Genomic DNA, 19,618 nt, shown 5'->3' with positions numbered 1-19,618 from the left:
CATAAGAAAGGGAACACATTCAGACCATTAATTTTAACATTCAGTATTTAAATTATATTTCCATTGCTCCCAAAACGCTATGCGTTTTCTATTTTATATTCCTACTCATTTATTTTAATAAAAATATTATTTAATTTTAACATTCAGCTTAATCAGAGAGCAACAGAAAATTGATTAAAGTGTGATATATTTCCATACTTCATGTTTCAGAACTACCTTACTTTTAATCCAACAAATAATAAAGAATTGGTGAGCAATAGTAAAACACAAGCAATATATTATTTGTGGGTAAGTAGAAATATTTTGATTTGTTTTAAATGTACAGACAAGTATATGTTCATTCTTTGAGTACAGATGTTTTAATAATGTAACAATATAGTATCTACTCAGAAGCAATAAATATATATTAAAATGTTTGATTTAATTATAGTATTATTTTAGTCCCATTGGAAATTAGCATATTAAATCAGAAGCAGATAATTTAAATTTCATTTAATTTTTTTAAGTAATGAGACAAATTTTTTTGAATATATTTAAGTCTAAAATATAGGTTTATTTGAGATGATGGACTTTATTCCCTTTTAGAAAGGAATTAGCAAACAGATCAGCAAATATGTATACTGATATAGGACAAAATCATGAAATTAAAAAAAGCACAAAAATTAAGCATAAAATTACCATATGACCCAGCAATTCCTAGGTATAGTATACACCTGAAAGAATTGAAGATGGCATTCAAACAAACGCTTACACACAAATATTCACAACAGCAGCATTATTCGCAATAACCAAGAAGTAGAAACGAACCAAATGTCTGTCAGCTAATGAATGGATAAACAAAATGTGGTCTGTCCACACAATGGGATATTATGTAGCCATTAAAAGGAATGAAGTTCTGACAACATGGATGAACCTTGACGACATTATGCTGAGTGAAAGAAGCCGGACACAAAAGGCCACATATTGGAAGATTCCATTAATATGAACTATCCAGAATAGGTAAATCCATAGAGACAAAGCAGCATGGTGGTTGGCAGGAGCTGGGGGGAGGGTATGAGGCAGGACTGCCCAGTGGACAGGGGCTTCCTTTTGGGGTGATGAAAATGCCCTGGAATTAAATAAAGTGATGACTGCACAGCATTGTTAACGTACTAAACGCCACTGAATTGTACACTTTAAAATGGTTAATGGTTAATTTTATGTTATGTGAATTTTACCTCAATAAAAAATGAGAAACAAAAAACACATTGATTGGCTGATTTTCAGTAACAATCATTACTTCAGGTTTTTATGATAGCTTTAAAGCCTTATAAATGGAGAATTCAAATTTGCATTAACTACCATTTAAAGTCATAATCATTTCATCTTTTCTTGTGGCAGAGTAGTAGTCCATGATGGAATACTACTCTGCCACAAGAAAAGATGAAATACTGCCATTTGTGACAAAGTGGATGGATCTTGAGATTATTATGCTAAGTGAGATAAGTCAGAAAGAAAAAGTCGAGAACTCTATGAGTTCACTTTTATATAGGATGTAAAACTGAAAGCAACAAAGGAACAAGACAAAGAAAGAAAAAAAGAAAAGCTCAAAGACACAAAGAACAGTTTAATGGTTACCAGAGAGTAAAGGGGGAGAGGGATGGTAAAAAAAAGGGTGAAGGGGGTCAAATATATGGTGATGGAAGGAGAACTGACTCTGGGTAGTAAGCAAACAATGTGACATATAGATAATATATTAGAGAAATGCACACTTGAAACCTCTGTAATTTTACTAACCATTGTCACCCCAATAAATTTTTTAAAAAATCAGGAACCAAAAAAAAAAATAGTTAAGTTAAACCAAGCGTTAATCCAAGACCCATCATTAAACCCTAAAAAACCCCCAAAAAAACCCAAAACAAAAGAAACTCACAGGAAGTACAAAGGGGAAATTATGCCTGCTGTTATAAAAAAAAAGAAAAAAGTCACAATCATCTGTGACATTTTTTTATGCATTTGGTTTTTTTCTCCGAATGTTTTTAGATGTTTCTGGAGGCAGCAGGTTCTCTTACCTGTAGAAATTGCAAAGCTCTGACCCTGTTTAGAAGCATTTATTTTGATTTTGTTGTTATGTAGTTCTTTTGGAAACCAGGTCTTTTTTTAGTAGTGATGATTTTTTTTTGTACTTATCAGTATGAAGAGGGAGATATCCTTACTCACAGTGCCCCACTTTTAACAGAAAAAGTGAGTATTCCTGTTGCTTTCTCACACATCTGATTTTGTGGAGAATAAATAGGTATGTGTAAGCTTAGTCACTTTGGGCTACTCTTTGTCTGTCTTAGCTTCAAGCCACTGGCAAATAGTTTGAAATTTTTAGTTGGGTCCTTGACCATACTGTATTTGTCAACTGAAAGTAATGGAAGTACTGTTAAAAATAAAACGTTATAGAAAAGAAAGGTTACCACCATAAGAAAATACCTAAACAAGTGATGGTATATGACAAAGAAGGAAAGGTAATTTGGAGCCAGGCAAGTAGTTGAACATGGGTGGGTCCTTTTTAAGCTGCTCGTTTTTCAGAGTAATGAAAAATGATGCTGGGTATTTAGGGGTTTAAGAGCCAAGAGCAAGGTGGTGAGCCAGGTGTTGGAGGAAGCATTTTATCTTGCCTGCTTACTTCAAGCAATTGCATCTGAGGAAGAACTCGAGTCCTGTCTCCTGCAGCATTTCCTGAATATGATACCCCTGTAATTTGCTCTCAGTGAGAACCTTATGATTTTCGGCTTCCTGTCTTCACTGCTGGTATGACTTACAGAAATTATTTTTCTTTTTTTTCCTGAGGAACTGCCAGACTGTTTTCCACAGTAGCTGCACCATTTTATCCCTCCAGCAGTGTGTAAAGATTACAGTTTCTCCACCCCCTCTCCAACACTTGTTGTCTTTTTTTTTTTAATTTTATTAGGGAATATTGGGGGACAGTGTGTTTCTCCAGGGCCCATCAGCTCCAAGTCATTGTTCTTCAATCTAGTTACAGAGGGCGCAGCTCAGCTCCAAGTCCAGTCGCCGTTTTCAATCTTTAGTTGCAGGGAGCACAGCCTACCATCCCATGTGGGAATTGAACCGGCAACCTTGTTGTTGAGAGCTCGCGCTCTAACCAACTGAGCCATCCGGCCGCCCTTCCAGATCAGTGGCAGCTCGTTGTCTTCAATCTAGTTGTGGAGGGCGCAGCTCACTGGCCCATGTGGGAATCCAACTGGCAACACTGCTATCCAGAGCTCGTGCTCTAACCAATTCGAGAGCACTCCTAACTCGAATGGCACATCCGGCCACTCCCAAAAATTTACTGTGTTTCCCTGAAAGTAAGACATAGCCTGACCATCAGCTCTAATACGTCTTTTGGAGGGAAAATTAATATAAGGGCTTATATTAATTTTTTGTTTAAGGTCTTATATTAATTTTTGCTCCAAAAGACGCATTAGAGGTGATGGTCTGGCTAGGTCTTATTTTTGGGGAAACACCGTAATTTTTAAGTGGGCATGCCAAAAGAAAAGGAAAAGATGAAACAGATGGACACAGGGAAGAGTATTCTGTCCACCAGCTCTGTTTTTCATAAATCAAAGTATCAACAAATAAATACAGTCAGTTCTAGTTATTTGTGGCATTTATGTTCCATAAAGTCTCTGCAGACCTGAATTAGCAAATACTGAAGCAATTGCTTCTAGAAAAAATACAGGAAAAGGGTTCCTGCCAGCCTGTGGCTACAGCATTTTCAACTGACAGACACACAACCTTGCTTTGTGTATGTTTCTGTTAAAGGCACCACTTAGTATATAACGTTGGTTCATTAGCATTGGACTCACTGCCGAGAGCACTAGAACTCATGCCCAAATGACACTTACCTAACACAGGTATAGGCACACCTCGTTTTGTTGTGCTTCACTTTACAGATATTTTTTTCCAAGCTGAAGGCAAGACCCTCCACCAATAAAAAAAGATTGACTCGCTTTATCACGGTGGCCTGGAACAAGCCCACAGTATCTCCAAGGTCTGCCTGTATGTTATATAATATAGTGTAAGACCAGGTCTTATACTTCTCCGAAAGGCACATCACAAACTTCATGGACTTAGAAACTCTAGACACAGCGTTTCAGTACCATGTTTGGGGGCCCATTTAAACACCAAAATCACCAACAAAAAGCACAAAAACAAAACAAAAAACAAAAAAACGAACAACATGGCACTAAACAGACCATGGAAAGGACACTTGTTTCTAGTTTGTGTACTAAAACAAGAAGGCAGAGTGTTGCCTCGGTTGACCTCAACTGGGAACCTCAACATTTTCACCCCTCTCCACATGCACACGTCTGCAAATGAAAGTGCCCTAAGGAATGATTTGAGGTTACAAATAAAGTTTAGCAAGTATCTGAACTCACAAATACAGAGTCCACAAGTCATGAGATGGACTGCCTCGTATTGAAAGAGTGCTGCCCTTGGAAAGAACATGAGGCCCTTGCTTGACCAATTGTTATTTTACTGACCTTCTTGTATTCAGGTCAGAAGAGGTAAACCCTGGCAGACTTACTTCATCATATGAGAGCCTGTGGAGGTTTATTCATTCATTTATTTGCCAACATTCACTCACTGCGTTGGGTTCTTTCTATACTTCATCTCTAAAACATTGTCTAAGAGATGGCCCAGTGCCTGATTTTATGTGGCACAAATTTAATAAGGAGTCAGACGAGGGGCATTTCTATATACGGTACTTAATTTCTAATGATGAGAAAATAATTTGTGATCACTAGGAGACTGGGAGAATTATTTTGTGGTACCTTACAGCTGCAGCAAGCCTTTCCTCACGATGGGCATTAGGTTCTTTATTGGCCTCTGAGAAGTTGAGCAGGTATAAACAGTGACCACGCTTTCATTTGCTTTCAGCAAGCAGTTTAGTGAACACAGGACACAAACAACCCTTCCCTTACCCTTAGCAAACCTTTTCTTTCTTTCTTTCTTTCTTTCTTTCTTTCTTTCTTTCTTTCTTTCTTTCTTTCTTTCTTTCTTTCTTTCTTTCTTTCTTTCTTTCTTCCTTCCTTCCTTCCTTCCTTCCTTCCTTCCTTCCTTCCTTCCTTCCTTCCTTCCTTTCTTTCTTTCTTCTTCTTTTTTTTTGTTTACTTTATCTTTTTTCTACTATATGTCAGGGTAATATTATAAAACGCCCATGTGTCAGGGCAGCCGGATGGCTCAGTTGGTTAGAGCCCGAGCTCTTAACAATAAGGTTGCTTAAATGCTTTGTTTTGTATTCATTACCAATGGTAACTCTTAACCTGTCTTTTGAAATGCAGACATTCAACAAGCTCGTGGGAAAGTTTAGCCAGTCCGTCTTTCATTTGAATTTAACCCAAATGCTCTCCGCAACGATGGAAGGGAAGCTGGTCGTCTGGGATATAGACCGCCCACCGCCAAGTTCGCCCAGCTCTTTGGGCCTTCCCTACATTAGACCCTGTAAACTGGTTCTTTTGCAGAAAGACAGTATCACTGTGCTTACTACAGTTGATAGGTAATCAACTTAATTAAAAAGTAGCAATAGATGGTTATAAAAATATTTTAAAACCCTTTGAGTGTATACCTGTATTTTGTATATACGTAGAATATTTCCAGGGATATTAGCTGGGAACATTGGTTGCTTCTGAGGAAAAGAACTGAGAACTAGGATCAAGGATGGGGTGGATTTACTTCTTTTTATAGTCTCATTTGTGCTAATTGGTTTGCTTTTTTTTTTTTTTAATCATAGTCATGCATTACTTTTTAAAAATCCCTTTGTGTTTGTAAAACAAAAAGTAACTGAATTTTCTGCACTCAATAGGCTTATTTTGCACCTTAAATTTTACATACTTTAGTAATGTGACTGGCTATATTGTTTATTCCAATTACAAAATAGCATTCACCCATTATGAAAAGGTGAAATATGACAGAACTTTATAAAGTTCACTAACTGTGATTTTGAGAGGCTGTGGGGGCTTGGAGATGATCATTAAAAGCCTTAGACTCAGATAGAAAGGGGTTCACATTCCAGATGCAACCCTTTCTTGCTGAGAGACTTTGGGCAAGGAATTGAACTTTGCTGAGCCTTCATTTTTCTCTCTGTAAAATGGGCATGACAGTAGCATCCACTTCAAAGAGATTTTATGAGGATTTGGTGAGACACGTAAAATTCTTAGCACACCGCCTGGCACAGGGGAGCTCTAGATGAAATAGGCATTATTAATGTGGTAGAGAAGCTCCCAAAATTGATGGAGAAAGTTCCTGAAAGACCAGGACCTTCCCTGCCCATATGGTTGACGTCGCTGTGCCACCTGCATTCCAAAAGTCCATTTCCTTTCCTTTTCCTTTCTTTGAAGACAGGGAACAGTGAGGCTCTGGCATGGCTTTACGAAGAGAGACGCAAATTGCAATTCTCACTCAGTGGTGCCAAAAGACAGTAGTAGAATTGCAATTGATGATGCAATCATCTGTGAATTAGTTGGGGGTTAGGACCCAGTGAAGATCAGGCTTCGCTTTCCCTCTCTCCGTGTTAAACGAAACCTGATCAGGACCAGGGAGCCCAGGAAGGGCAAGGTCTCTGAAAACACTTGCCTGTTTTGCCATTTCTGTCCAGCAGAGGGCAGTGAAAGATGTGTCAGCCAATTACTCTGCCCGCCTGCCTTGCTTATTAATCAGAAACCTCATTTAATCACTTTGCATATGTAAGAGGAAATTCATCCCCCAATTTCCCCCGTGATTAGAATTATGTCAGAGGCTTTAAAAACGCAAGCCCATTTGGGATGGATCTGAGGACTGGAAATAAAAGCCATTTTGTCACGCGGCACTGCCTTTGGCTGTGCTGACGGGACAGGGTTTTACGACCCCTTGAACAGCAGCGCCTTCCTGTAAAGTGGCTTGCATCCCATTGGCAGCTTGTGTGACTTCGGAGGGCTGGTAGATTGTCTCTGTTATCATCTGTACCCTTATGGCGGAGAGTGTGAATCACTGCCCACCGCCATTGCACGTGGCTGATGGCGGAGGGCAGGGAAGGATAGAGCTGAGAGCGCCGAGTTTGCCGTGAGATACGCCTGGATCCCTGCAGTCTATCCACGTGATGCAGGCACAAATATGTCCCGTGCAATGTATACCAAAAGATTGCACATTGTTTATCTGAAATTCAAATTTGACTGGGCAACCTGCATTTTTATTGGCTAAATCTGGCAACCCCAGGCCTCCAGCAAATTTCGGTAGCTTCTCCGAGCCTTAGTTTCTGAGATGTGAAGGGGATAGCAGTAAAACCAGGCCCACAGGGCAGTATTACATGAAGTTTTGACAATCCAGAGCCTCACATATAATTTGGTGTTCAATGAATAGTACTTACTACTATTATTTAACAAACTGATGCTATTCTCCATTTCAGCTATATTGTCACAGGGGATGCAAAGGGTCACATTAAGTTCTATGACTGCACCCTGTCCATTATTCACTGGTACAGCCACTTCAAACTCAGCTGTATAAGATCGCTATCCTTTTCAAAGACCCCGGCCACTCCTCCTACCGAAAACTCAAACTATCCTCCAGACTGCACTTTGAAAGGTGACCCTTTCGTTGTAAGGTAAGTTGTTAAGGATTGGTCAAAAAATGACTGATGTTTTCTTTTAGTTTGCATGCCGGGGAATGCTCACCTTGTTCCTGGGATGTGAAGTAGAGGGCACGGCCTTCCTAGTCAGTCCTTTTCCTGGCTTACAGACAAGCCCCCTGGGCTGATTATAATCACTAAGCATTTTTTCTCAATGAAACATTATTTTCACATTAAGAATCTTTAGTGACTGGAAGCTGGAAAGGGCTTATGCCTGAGCTCTAATCTCTCCTCTGGCTGGCGTCCTTCGCTGTAGGTTGGTCTCTTTTCTTGAAGCTGAGTTTGTCCTAGCAGTATGGTTACAGGCATTTGATAATTAATAGCCATAACATTTCAAGACTGAATTATCTGTATGTCTGCTTAATTACCCTTGCAGTATTTGCAGGCGAGTTTGTATGTGTGCACCAAACTCCATATTTGCATACGCAAATGAATATTTGCATGTGCAGATTAGCTAATTGTACAACTGACTGTCCATATGCATACTTAATGACTCAATTTACATGTAGAAATGTGGGCTTTTTCATTTGCAAATGGAGACTGTTGGGTATTGCTGGTATATTTTTGGAGATGTTGGGTTAATAATGTCACTAAATTACAGACAACAGAGGCGGTTCCTGTGCAATTAGAAACAGAATAGCTGGCATGCCCCGTTCCCTGCAAACGCTGATACTGTTTGGTCTCTCCTTGGCAAACAGGAATTTTGTCATTGGAACATCTGATGCGACAGTGTACCACTTAACGACCGACGGGACCAAACTTGAGAAGTTACTTGTAGAGCCCAAGGATGCCATATGTGCCATCTCCTGCCACCCATATCAACCCCTCATTGCCATTGGGAGTTTCTGTGGGATGATCAAAGTGTGGGATTATGAAAGGAAAAAATACCTTTTCAGTAGGGTCTTTGAGAAGGGTCTCGGAGTGCAGAGTCTGACCTACAACCCGGAAGGTATTTTCCTTTTGTCAGCCTATCTTGGGTTCCAAATCAAAACAGACCCAAATGGCTGCGGCCTGGGCTGCCACAGCTCCAGGATGTTTGTCTTGGAGCCCACTCCCTCGACCAGGCTGGATGAGACACCTTCTCCTTCTGGATCCTGTAGCCCTCTGTGCTAAGAATGTCTGAGTGCACATCCCATTGTGTCATGCTTTGTGGCTTTTTTCTCCTTCTGGGGTCCTTGTTGATCACATGAATCACTGTCCCCTTAGCTTCTAGAAGAAGGCCTAACCCGGAGTCGATGTCTCTTGAATGAATGAAGTCCTTTTTGATCAGTGTTCTCTGCTTGTGATTTCAGGAGCCTTTCTTGGAGCTGGCTTCACAGAGGGGACAGTTTACATTCTTGACGCAATGTCTTTAGAAAACGAAATCCCAGAGCCTTTCAAATATTCCACAACCAGCGTGACTCATATAAGCTTCTCCCATGACTCCCAGTATATGGCAACCGCTGTAAGTGTTTTCACTGAGCACTGTCTGGTGGTTTAGTAACTCTGTTTAAAACCAAAAGGGAGAGGGGCTGGGGAGTGGGGTGTGGAATGGGCAGTGACTGCTAAAGGGTACAGGGTTTCTTTTGGGGGTTATAACGATGCTCTAAAATTATGATGATGGATCTACAGCTCTGTGAATATACTAAAACCCACTGAACTGTACACTTCCTTTTTCTGCCAGTAAAAAAACAAATATATATATATATACACACACACACACATACAAATACACACACACACATATAAAATTAGTTTCAGGGGGGTGTATAAAGCAATGTAATAGTTAGACATTTACACCCCTCACAAAGTGATAATTCCCCTCCCCCAATCTACTACCCCTCTGACATCGCATACAGCTGTTACAATTCCATTGAACTGTACACTTTAAATGAAGGGTGTTGTATGTGAATTATATCTCCATAAAGATGTTATAAAAAAAAAGAAAGGGGTTGCGGGGAGGACTTTTGCCTGAAAACAAGACAAGGGCCTCAGAACTTTCAAACTTAGATTCTGCCTCCCTGACAGCTCATTTTGGTTTGTTCGCTTTTTGGAACCCTTTCTCTGCGTGCATTCTTTCATCTTTCCCCTTGGTTTTTGACAAGATGACATTCTCATTTATCTCAAAGCGAAGTCTCCACCAGTATTGTGGACACTGTTCTTTCTCTCTATGTGAATAGGGTTCTTAATCTCCATAAAGGTTTCCTCAGACCTCTCAACTCTCCCTTCCTGCCAGTTCTCTTGGTCTATAATGTTCTTGTCTTGCCTTGATGCTGGAGGGAAGAAAGAAAACAGCCGTCACTTAATTAAAGCATTATCTCTTCTAAGGCTTTTCCCTCCCCTCCTCCCCACATGGCTGGGCCTCTCTTCTGGTCTGTGCATACTACGCTTGTAAAGGCCCAAAGTCTCCCTCACACTTCCCATCAGTGCACTGACTTAGTCCCTGCAGGACAATGCAGTGTCCCTCGAGGCTACTCTTTCCTACTCCCCGACAACCATTTAGCTCTATCAGCCATCATACTTTTTTTTTTTAAAAAAAACAACACATGCCTTTTTGTTTTGTGTAGCTGGATAAAGAGAAGGGAGGACACATGAAAAAAGTCAGGGCTTCCACAGAGAATGAGGAGGGGGGACTAGAAAGGAGATGGAGACTATAACGTCAGAGAAATACTCTCTCTGCCCACTGCCTTTGTGAGTTATCTACTTTGAACCTTCATTTTCTCACCAGTAAAATGGGCATGATGTTACTACATGCTCTAATAGCTTAAGATTTCTTTTCAGGTAAAATACTCTAGGAGCAAAATTAGTATGAAAATTATAATGAAGATTTTTAATTTGGAACGTTTAAAAAGGAATCACTTCTGCTCTTTTGTTCATATTCAGGATGTGAGTTTTACCGTGGCTGTTTACAAGGTCAAGGTCAAAAGCGGACAGAGGGTCTGGGAATATTTGGCAAGACTTCGTTCTCATCGCAAAAGCATTCGAAGTCTTCTGTTCGGGGTGCATCTGGACAGCAGTGAGCCCAGGCTGCTGAGCCTCGGGAGAGACAGACTCTTGGTGAGCTGCTTGGTTTCCATCTCCCTGGTCAGCAGGACGCATTTGTCTCATTCTTGTTCCGCCGCTGGTGTCTGGCCCACAGCATGTGTGTGTGTTGGAGAAAATAAGTGTACAACGAAGTAGCATAAACCTCTCTGAGCTGTCACTTGGCCTTAACACGGCCCTGACACCACATGGGGCCTCACGTCCTGAGTGAGGAGGCTTCTGGGAAGAGGCCGGCGGGCGGCCGGGAGGTGGTGTCCCCACAGCAGGGAAACTCAGCCACCTCGCCTCTCTGTGCACATTTGGAAAGCCGACATTCACTGACACTTTCTTTGGTTCCTGGGTTGGGGGCAGGCTGTTTCCTAAATGTGCACGACTAATGGAAAGTTAGGGACAGTGGCAAATATGATGTTATGTGATCAAACCAAAAGGATTTAAGATCAGTCTATCCACCCATCTTTCTTCCTTTCCTCCTTTATTCTCCCCATTCATACATCCATCCATCTATCCATCCGTCCATCCATCCATCTGGTTCTGGCCACCAGAACCTACCTATGGGTGAAATTCAGCAGGCTACTAATTTATGACTTTCAGGAGCTGACATCTTAGTAGGAATCAGCTCTACCCTCGAAGAGGCCCCAAGATATTGGGAAGTGAAAAGTATCACAGAACTGTGAGAGGTCAGGTATTATAGTCAGTTGAACCGAAATTTGAATTCTCACCCTACCACTTCTTAGCTGTGTGACCTTGGGCAAGCCACTGAACCTCTCTGAACATCTGTTTTCTTATTAGAATGGGCATAGCAGTACTACTTTGCAGGGGAGTCGTGAGTATTAAATGGCACGATGTATTTAGAACACTTAGTGCCTCGTCTTGCTCATAACGAATACTCCATCATGGGGGCCAATTGGATTAAGGGTCTAGGCGAGTGTTCTCTTAGGAGGCCTTGTACTATCTCCCCAGAATAGGACTGTTGGCTGATTTCATTAGGCTCAGTCTTCATGTGTGTTCATCCGGCTCCTCTGCAGATTGAGTATAGTCTTCTCAAGAGCTACAGAGACCACCTGGAAGTCCTGGACATTCACCGGACCGACCAGGGCAGCTACCCCACCTGTATGATCTGGTACCCACCCCTCATCAAGGAACGCTTCCTGATCATTTCCAACAGCAGCTACAAAGTGAAACTTTTTAATTCTACCACAAAAATGTGCAGGTAAGCGCTGGGCGCTTCCCACTAACAGGATGCATAAATCAATTTCTCAGCCTCCTCCCCACCTATTTCAAGCCCCAATTTAAGGACCTGCAAGTAGCTTGGAACCGTAGCAATCAGTCACGTGGCAAAGGAGGAAACTGAGGCACGGATAAGGTAAGACATTCTCACCCAAGGTCACATGGCTAGGAAGTGCCAGAGGCAGGATTCAAACCCAGAGCCCTTGCTTGGGAGCCCAGCGCTGCACAGAGATAAGGTGCCCAGAGCTCAATGCCTGAGACTTCAGTTGAAGGAACTGGAAAAGTCGCTGATGCTTTATAAGGTCTCCTACTCTCTCCTCGTGGATAAAAACAGACATTATCACTGGAATACTACCAATTGGTTCATTTTTCTTACTTTTGATTCTTAAAGGAGTTTTTAAGTTCACCAATTGCCTCCCTTTGTTCACACGGTATTTCCGGAGCCCCTACGTGAGCCAGGAGCTGGAGGTGGTCATCAAAAGAAAACCCTGTTTCTGGTACCCTGGAGTTCGCATTTTAATGGCGGAGTGGTGGGGTTCATGGGAGAGGCTGGGTTGGAGATCCACACTGAGGGCCAAGAGAAGATTCCAGAAGAGATGGGTAGATAGAGAAGAGGCCAAAGGACCAAGCCCAGGGCATCCAGAGCTTGGTGTCTTAGAGCAGCAGCGCCTCCTTCCTGATGGCCTGTGTCTGTGATTGGCGTCTCGTGCGACCTGGCCGGTGGGTCCCAGGATTTGCGCCTCCTGACGGATGCTGACTGTTGTGTATCAGTTATTTCTGTACCCGGCTCTGTGCTTGTCATCCCATTTCATCCCCAGTGGCCCTGCAAAGTATTACCCCACTGAGGTTCAGAGAGGCCACAAAGTCAAATCGCTGGGTAGGGCAGGGGAGGACTTGACCTTTGAACCTAGCTCTGCCTTCCTGTCTACTCCTGGGCTCCCAGGCAGCCTGAGTGTTGGGTCCTATGTCATCGCTGACCCTCAGAAGGCAGCCTCTTTCCGCTTATGTTTTGGCTGCCTTGTGTGTATGGCTGGAAAGAGCAGAGGTGCTGAGGCAGGAAGGACAGAAGTGAGAATACCTTAGTGAGTCTCCACCCTGGAGAAGGGAATTAGAAAACTGGCCAACAGCAGCTGCCACATGCTTGGGAAGATCATTTAAAAAAAAATATATTTTAGTAAGATAAGTCCTCAAAAGGCCAGGATCAACCAGGATCTTTATTTTTATTTTTACTTTTTAAGTTCTTTCTAGAAGGGCACAAGGAAAAATGACAGAAATACCGTGTCATGTGGCAAGAACAGGAGAGAAATCCAGCACAATCAAACAAACAAACAAACAAAAAATAAACTATGAAAACACTGAGAAGGAGACATTTAAAAGAAATATGTAAAAAAGGAATTTTGGGAAGATTTCGGGATCTTTGTCCATCTCCTTTAATGGACACAAACTTTCTGGACAAAAAATATCGCAGAGATAGGCCCAGTCCGGGGAAAATCTGCGTGTGCTGAGCAGGTGGCTTGGGGATGGAGGACCCCAGGCTTGAAGTTCCTGTTAACAGTTACTAACCAGAGACTTGGAGCCACACAGGAGTTTCTGCCATTGAATGCCAACCTGAAATTAGCAGGACGCATCTTTCTTAAGAAATAATTTATTGAGGTGAAATTCATAAAACGTAACCATTTTTTAGTTACAATGCGGTACAACCACCACCCCTGTCGAGTTTCAAAACATTTCCATCCCTGCAAAGTAAAACGCCTTCCAAAAAATCTAGTAAGTTGTAGGAATAAAGCCTCGTGACCATATCTTAAGTTGGGGAGGGAATTGTCTTTTCATGATACATGCAGAACGATTTAAAAATGCATTTAGAAATATTTGAAAGAACATGAAAAGGCAGTTCACAGAAAAAGGCCAATAAACCTATGAGCAGATGCTCACTAGTGTATCAAAGATGCAAATGAAAGCAAGACATCATTTTCACAAATCAGATTAGCAAAGATAAAAATGATCGATAGCGCCTCGTGTTGGCAGGGGCGCGAGGAACGGGACCTTTCCCCAGCTGCTGCTGGTGGGGGGTGGAAATCGGGGAGAGCAATTTGTTATCCTCTATTAAATTTTATTGTATCTCTGACTTCTAGGAATGCAGCCCACAGAAGTACTCATATGGTATGCCAAGACATAAGTAAAAGAATGTCTTGTTTGAAAATATTTTTTAAAATGGAAACAATCCAAATGTCCATTAATAGGGGATTAATTAAATGATGGCTTGTCAGTGCCCTGAAACACAATGCTGCTTTTAGAAAAGAAAGATGAGCAAGCTCTCTGCATAGAAACATGGAAATATATCCAAGATATAATGAGACAAAGCAAATTGCCAAATTAGCATGAATGCATTTTCGTATAAAATGATATTTATAGAATTTTCATATAAAATTATAATTACATAGGTTAGACTACATATAAAAGAAATTCTCATGTCATCTACACCAAGCTATTCCCCCGGATTATTTTGGGCCAAGAGTATGGCAATGGAGAGTCATGGGTGGGTTTTCTACTTTGTCGAAATGTTTGAGATTTTTCACAATGAATATGTAATACTTTTTCAATCTGAAGAAAGATATATTAATTTGTGAAATTGTTAGATATTATGACAACACTAGGCAATAGTTACATAGCTCCTACTACGTGCCAGAAACTGTGCTGAGTGTTTTGCATATGTTAACTTATTTGATGCTCACCTTATTTGATGCTTGCTGGAGTAAGTGCTGTCGTTATCCCTATTTTACCAACGAGGGACCTGAGGCACAGGTTGAATAGCTTGATCTTTTTTGTTTGTTTGTTTATAATTCAAATTAAGATATAATTCACAAACCATAAAGTCAACCTTTTTTCCAATGGTTTTTACTATGTTCACAAAGTTCTGCAGCCATCACCACTGTGTAATTCCACCAGATGTCACTCATTTCTGTGTCCTGAGCACTTACCATGGCGCCTGGCACAGAGAGATGCTAAAAAACGCCATTGAATGGATTTGCTCCTTATTTATTCAGCATATAGACATGGGGTAGCCATGGTCCCTGCCAGATGTGGGCTGGGTGACTCAGAGAACATAGACCAACAATGAGGGGCTCATAATAAGATGAAATGGCCACCAGCCTTCCACGGGCAGATCCGGGTGTTGTGGGGTTTATGAAGTGTATATGATTTTGTGGGTCCTCTTTTTTTTCTTCTTTATTTTAAAGATACATGATTAGGAATAAAAAATGGCTAGGGCCCTCCCAGAGCATCAGAAGGTGCCTGTGCGAATAAGGGGTCCTGACGTTCCAATTTTGCTAGCTTCGGAGAAAATCCAGCTCTGGGCTTAAAGTAATGTCTGGTAACCTCACCTCAGATCTGATTCCTAATTAGTGTGGTGGGGTCTGAACTAAGGGCGTCTGCCCGTTGCGGAGATACGACTCATTACCATTTGACGCCCAGGTCGTGTTTGGGAACCTGTGTGTTGCATATAGACGCCCATATGTCAGATGTCTGGAGCAATTCACAGCATCGCCTTCTCATCTCTCGGCCTGCCACCGGGGGAGGGGGGGTTTGCTTGCATGCTGCCAACGCGAGTCACTTCCTCGCCGCGTTTCTGTCATCCCTTGTTCATGTACACATTCTCGAGGCATAATGTTCCCTTCACTCAGCTGTCAAGGTGGCAAGTCACAGCCTCCGCCGCTAAAAGCACTCTTCACAATCAGTTTCCCCGGGAGCATTTGCTGTTGGGAGCTGTTGCCCCTTATTTATGGCAGCTGTTAGCAGCGGTCGAGAGAGGTTCTTATGGCTGGGCTTAGCTGAGTGACACGACGGGGAAGTCAGAACTTAAAAATATGTGACGGTGTCATGAAAGGTAGCTAGTCATAAAACCTACATTCCTATTTGTGGAATTTAAAAAAAAGGTTTCTTTTTTTTTTTTTTTTCCTGTTTTCCTCCCACAGAAAGACACTTCTGGGGCCAGTCTATGGTTCCCCCATCGAGCAGATACAAATCCTCCCAGTGAAAACGACGGTCGAGCTGCAGAAACGCTACTTGGTGTTTATTAATACAGACAAGGTATTCCTCTCTGCTCTCCACCTCTGTAAGATAGCTCTGTGCATTTTGAGCATGAGACTCAAGGATGCTTGGTTTCTTAGCCAAGCCCAACTGCTTCTGTCCCAGTCTCAGGGATACCGAGAACCGCCATAGATAAGTGGGGATGACTCAGGAGGCATTTCTGCGCAGTCGCCTCACATCTTTTCTGTACCTCCAATGAAGACACATGGTCCACCAAAGGATTTTTCCTTTCTGATTTCTTTATAGGGAGAAAACAATATAAAGGCATACAGATTAGTTACACTTACTTGTACATTTTATGCTTTTCAGTATAGGATGACAGACTTATTCTGGAAAACCCTGGGCCTCTGACTATGAAAACAGAAGGAAGCCTTCCCTCCTGTGTCCCTGCTGGAACCTGCTGTCTCTCTCCTAAGGGACCACCTTGCAGGGGTCAGTGTGTGTGAACCCTCAGCCACGTGAAACGTGACTCTCACACACTGAGACGGTTCCTGACACAGGTCCTTCCAGTAAACAGATCTGCAGGCCACACGTGATCGTGCCAGGGCTTGCCTGGGGCCCAGTTATCTGAGTCTGAATATCCAATTACATATTCCTTTCTAGGTTGGACTTCAGATCTTACCAATTGATGGCAATCCCCATAAGACATCTGCTGTTATATGCCACCCAAACGGGGTGGCTGGACTGGCCCTTGCCTACGATGGCCACTATGCCTTCACAGCAGGCGGAGCCGACCGATCGGTGTTACAGTGGGAAATCAACTTAAGGTACATGATGGGGTGAGAAGTGTGGCCCCGGGAGTAAGGTGTCAAGGGCAGAACCCTTGTTTTCATTCAGCACCAGCAGGCAGGTATTAAACCCCGACTGTGTGCCAGGCGCTGTGCCAGGCCTACAGAGATGACCCAGACTCAGGCTTTGTCAGGTCGCTCCCTGTGACATCTGCTCCTGTTAACATGGAGACAGAAGGTTGCTGTTCTGTCTCAGTGACCGATGGCATTTCCAGTCAAGGCCACGTGATCCCTCCTTGTCCACCTATGGCCCCTGAAATACTCCTCGCTCTTGTCGTCTGTAGATCCGCACCAGCTAGACAGAGGCAGCCCGGATCTTCCCAAGTGTGTGCCACCGAAACAGTAAGAAGTTATTTGAAATGTGTATTTTCGGTCTCTTCTTATTCTCCCGCATCTGCCCTGAGCTGAGAATCTCTGCCTAGGGCGGCGAGTCTGGAGAATTCCATGGTTGAACATCGGAAAATATATGCCGTTGAGGTCAAACCGACATGGGTTTGAATCTGGAGCCCACCGTCTGCTGGCTGTGGGACCCAGGGCAGGTTTCCTGCCGTCTCTGATCCTTAGATTCCTTGTCTGTGAAAAGAGGGTGATGATAGGGACTTTTATAGGATCCCTGGAAGGACCAGGTATGTTAATATGTGTAAAGCACCCAGCACAGAGGGAAGGACTCAGTAAATAAACGACTTCCTTTCTCCTCTTCTTCCTTAGGAAGGCATTTGCTTATGAGCTCAGGATCTCTCTGACTAAAAGAGGGGGGCAAAAATTGTGGTGATCCTCTTATCTCCTCAAATTCAGTGAGCCACCACCACAGGGTGGAGCCGTTTCCTACCCCTGACCACCTCCTTCATGCCCCTGCCCCTCAGATGACCCACTGCCTGGCATGTCCCATTGAGGAGCCGGTAAAAGCAGCTTGGAGGTCCTTGCCTTTCTGAAGGAACAAACCGATTCATGGTCCCAGTAAAAGTGTGCCATGCCATCCGCCAAGTGCACTTCTTGCCTTCAAGGCAGACATCGAAGCCTGTCCTCTTACGCTGAATATGAGCAAATGTATAGCCAGGTAAATCCACTTTGGAGCCCCATGGTTTCAGATTGTATGGCAACTCTGACCTTCACCTCTGACCTTCCCCTGAGAGAGCAGATCTTGGGAATTTGGGGATTTAGAAGCTGGACGCGAGCTCTCCCATTGGTGAGCTGCTTGATTCCTTTACCCCTAACCTGTTACCTGGAACCGTGGGGGGGCAAGCAACACCCTGATGAGAGAACAGTATCTTCCCTTTTTCATTTTTGCCCTCTTCTCAGTCACCTTGGGATCTGGAATGGTAGAGTTAAAAAAAAAAAAAGAAGAAGAAAAAGGAATCCGCTTTCCAGTAGCTTTCCTGTGCCTGGCCAGAGTCCAGGCTTCTGAGAATTTCAATTTAATCTGTTGTGGGGACAAAGGATCATTATAAACTAATTAGCACTTCATTGCTGCTTCTGGTGTCTTAATATGTTCAGTGCTTCACTAATGGGAAGAAATGTAAAAACCCTAAAGAAGTAAACAAACAGAAATCCCTACTAGACCTGCTCATGGTGAGTTGTAGGGTGAAATAAAGATGAGAAGTCCTCTCACGTTCCAGTCATTTTAATCAGCGCAGTCCCGAGCCCACAGACTGTCATCACGCATATCGAACCTGCCCCCTGGAGACCCCTTCCCTTCATTTTTCCTCCAGAGTTCACTCCAACATACCCTCCCTTCTCCCCATCTTTGCTAGTTTGCCACCCTCTTTCTCTCCTTGTCTGGCATCTGTTTTAAAAAACCCCATTACTTTTTTATGCTCAACCTCACACCTACCTATAAATCGTGCTGCCCTGCTCAGACAAGAGCAGAAAAACCAGGATTCAAATCCCATCTTCCCTGCCTACTTGCTATGTGACCTCAGGCAAGTCCCTTAACTTCACTGAGTCTCTGTTTCTCCATCTGTTAAGTGGGACTATTACCACCTGGTTCATTTGTCTTGAGGGCAATGATTACTACCATCACTATTGCCTGCCCTCCTCTTCTTCCCCCAGGGAACATTTGCTGAGCACTTACTACGTGCCAGTTACAGTGCTCTCTGCTTCTCTAGCTTATGTTCCTTCCCCAGAAGTACTGTATGTATTTCTAGGCACATAGTAGGTGTTCAATAAATGTACTTCCCTTTTGTGCCGCAGTGACCTCCTTTTTGGGTTGCAAAAAGGGGAATTTATGAGATGGCTGTGGGGACTTCAGGAGGCACGGGGACAGTGCACACTCAGGTGCCCTCAGTGTCTTCTTGGCTCTGCTATTGGCTTCATTCTCGGCAGGACTGGATTTCATTACTAGGTGGGAAAAGGACTGCTGACAGTTCCCAAATTTCATAAACTGCCGCTCCCACCAGAGAGAATAAGTCACTTACCCCAACTCTGGTTGGATAAATCTCAGCCCCATCCCTCTGGCTCTCTCGGGTCAGTGGGCAGTGGTTAGGAAGCAGTATAGTCCTGACCACCGGAGGGCTGTTCCCAGAGAATCTGGAGCTCTTGTGAGCCTGTCCCCTCGGACATTCCTGGTGGTGACAGGCTCCTCCATGTCACTTTTGGCATTTACCTGGCCCTGCTCCTGAACCACAAGGCTAAAAGTGGCCTCAGAGCCCATCGGGACTGGGCTTGGGCCTGGCCTGGAAGTCACAGAAGGGGAGCTCTCTCCACCGGACACCTACCTCGATGGCTAACATTGGAGCCAAGAGCTGGGTGAAGATGGGGCTACCAGGACCCCAGGCCCAGCTGGAGAACACGCCAGCTCCCCAGAACCTGCTTCAGCCTGCTTGTGTACAGCTTGTGCTGGGTCCCCAAGGGACAATAGCTTTGT

The 19,618-nt window shown here is 43.2% G+C and overlaps 1 protein-coding gene across 4 annotated transcripts in view; it reads left to right on the top strand.

Moving 5' to 3' along the window:
• CFAP251 (cilia and flagella associated protein 251) overlaps positions 1–19,618 on the top strand; it is a 54,374-nt gene that overhangs the window by 16,519 nt on the left and 18,237 nt on the right. For 2 of the 4 annotated variants that reach the window (XM_081036733.1, XM_081036732.1), the window contains exons 8-17: positions 211–288; positions 2,173–2,223; positions 5,316–5,530; positions 7,415–7,609; positions 8,332–8,582; positions 8,926–9,077; positions 10,496–10,669; positions 11,680–11,864; positions 15,853–15,967; positions 16,571–16,734. In XM_081036733.1, the coding sequence (XP_080892859.1) occupies positions 211–288; positions 2,173–2,223; positions 5,316–5,530; positions 7,415–7,609; positions 8,332–8,582; positions 8,926–9,077; positions 10,496–10,669; positions 11,680–11,864; positions 15,853–15,967; positions 16,571–16,734 (1,580 nt within the window). The remainder of the gene's footprint in view (positions 1–210; positions 289–2,172; positions 2,224–5,315; positions 5,531–7,414; positions 7,610–8,331; positions 8,583–8,925; positions 9,078–10,495; positions 10,670–11,679; positions 11,865–15,852; positions 15,968–16,570; positions 16,735–19,618) is intronic. The other 2 variants (XM_081036734.1, XM_081036735.1) reach the window with 2 other exon arrangements.

Source organism: Rhinolophus hipposideros (assembly GCF_964194185.1).
Source record: "Rhinolophus hipposideros genome assembly, chromosome: 24".
Lineage (NCBI taxonomy): Eukaryota > Metazoa > Chordata > Mammalia > Chiroptera > Rhinolophidae > Rhinolophus > Rhinolophus hipposideros.
The sequence above is the reverse complement of the archived record's forward strand: the minus strand, read 5'-3'. Positions and strand labels throughout refer to the sequence as shown.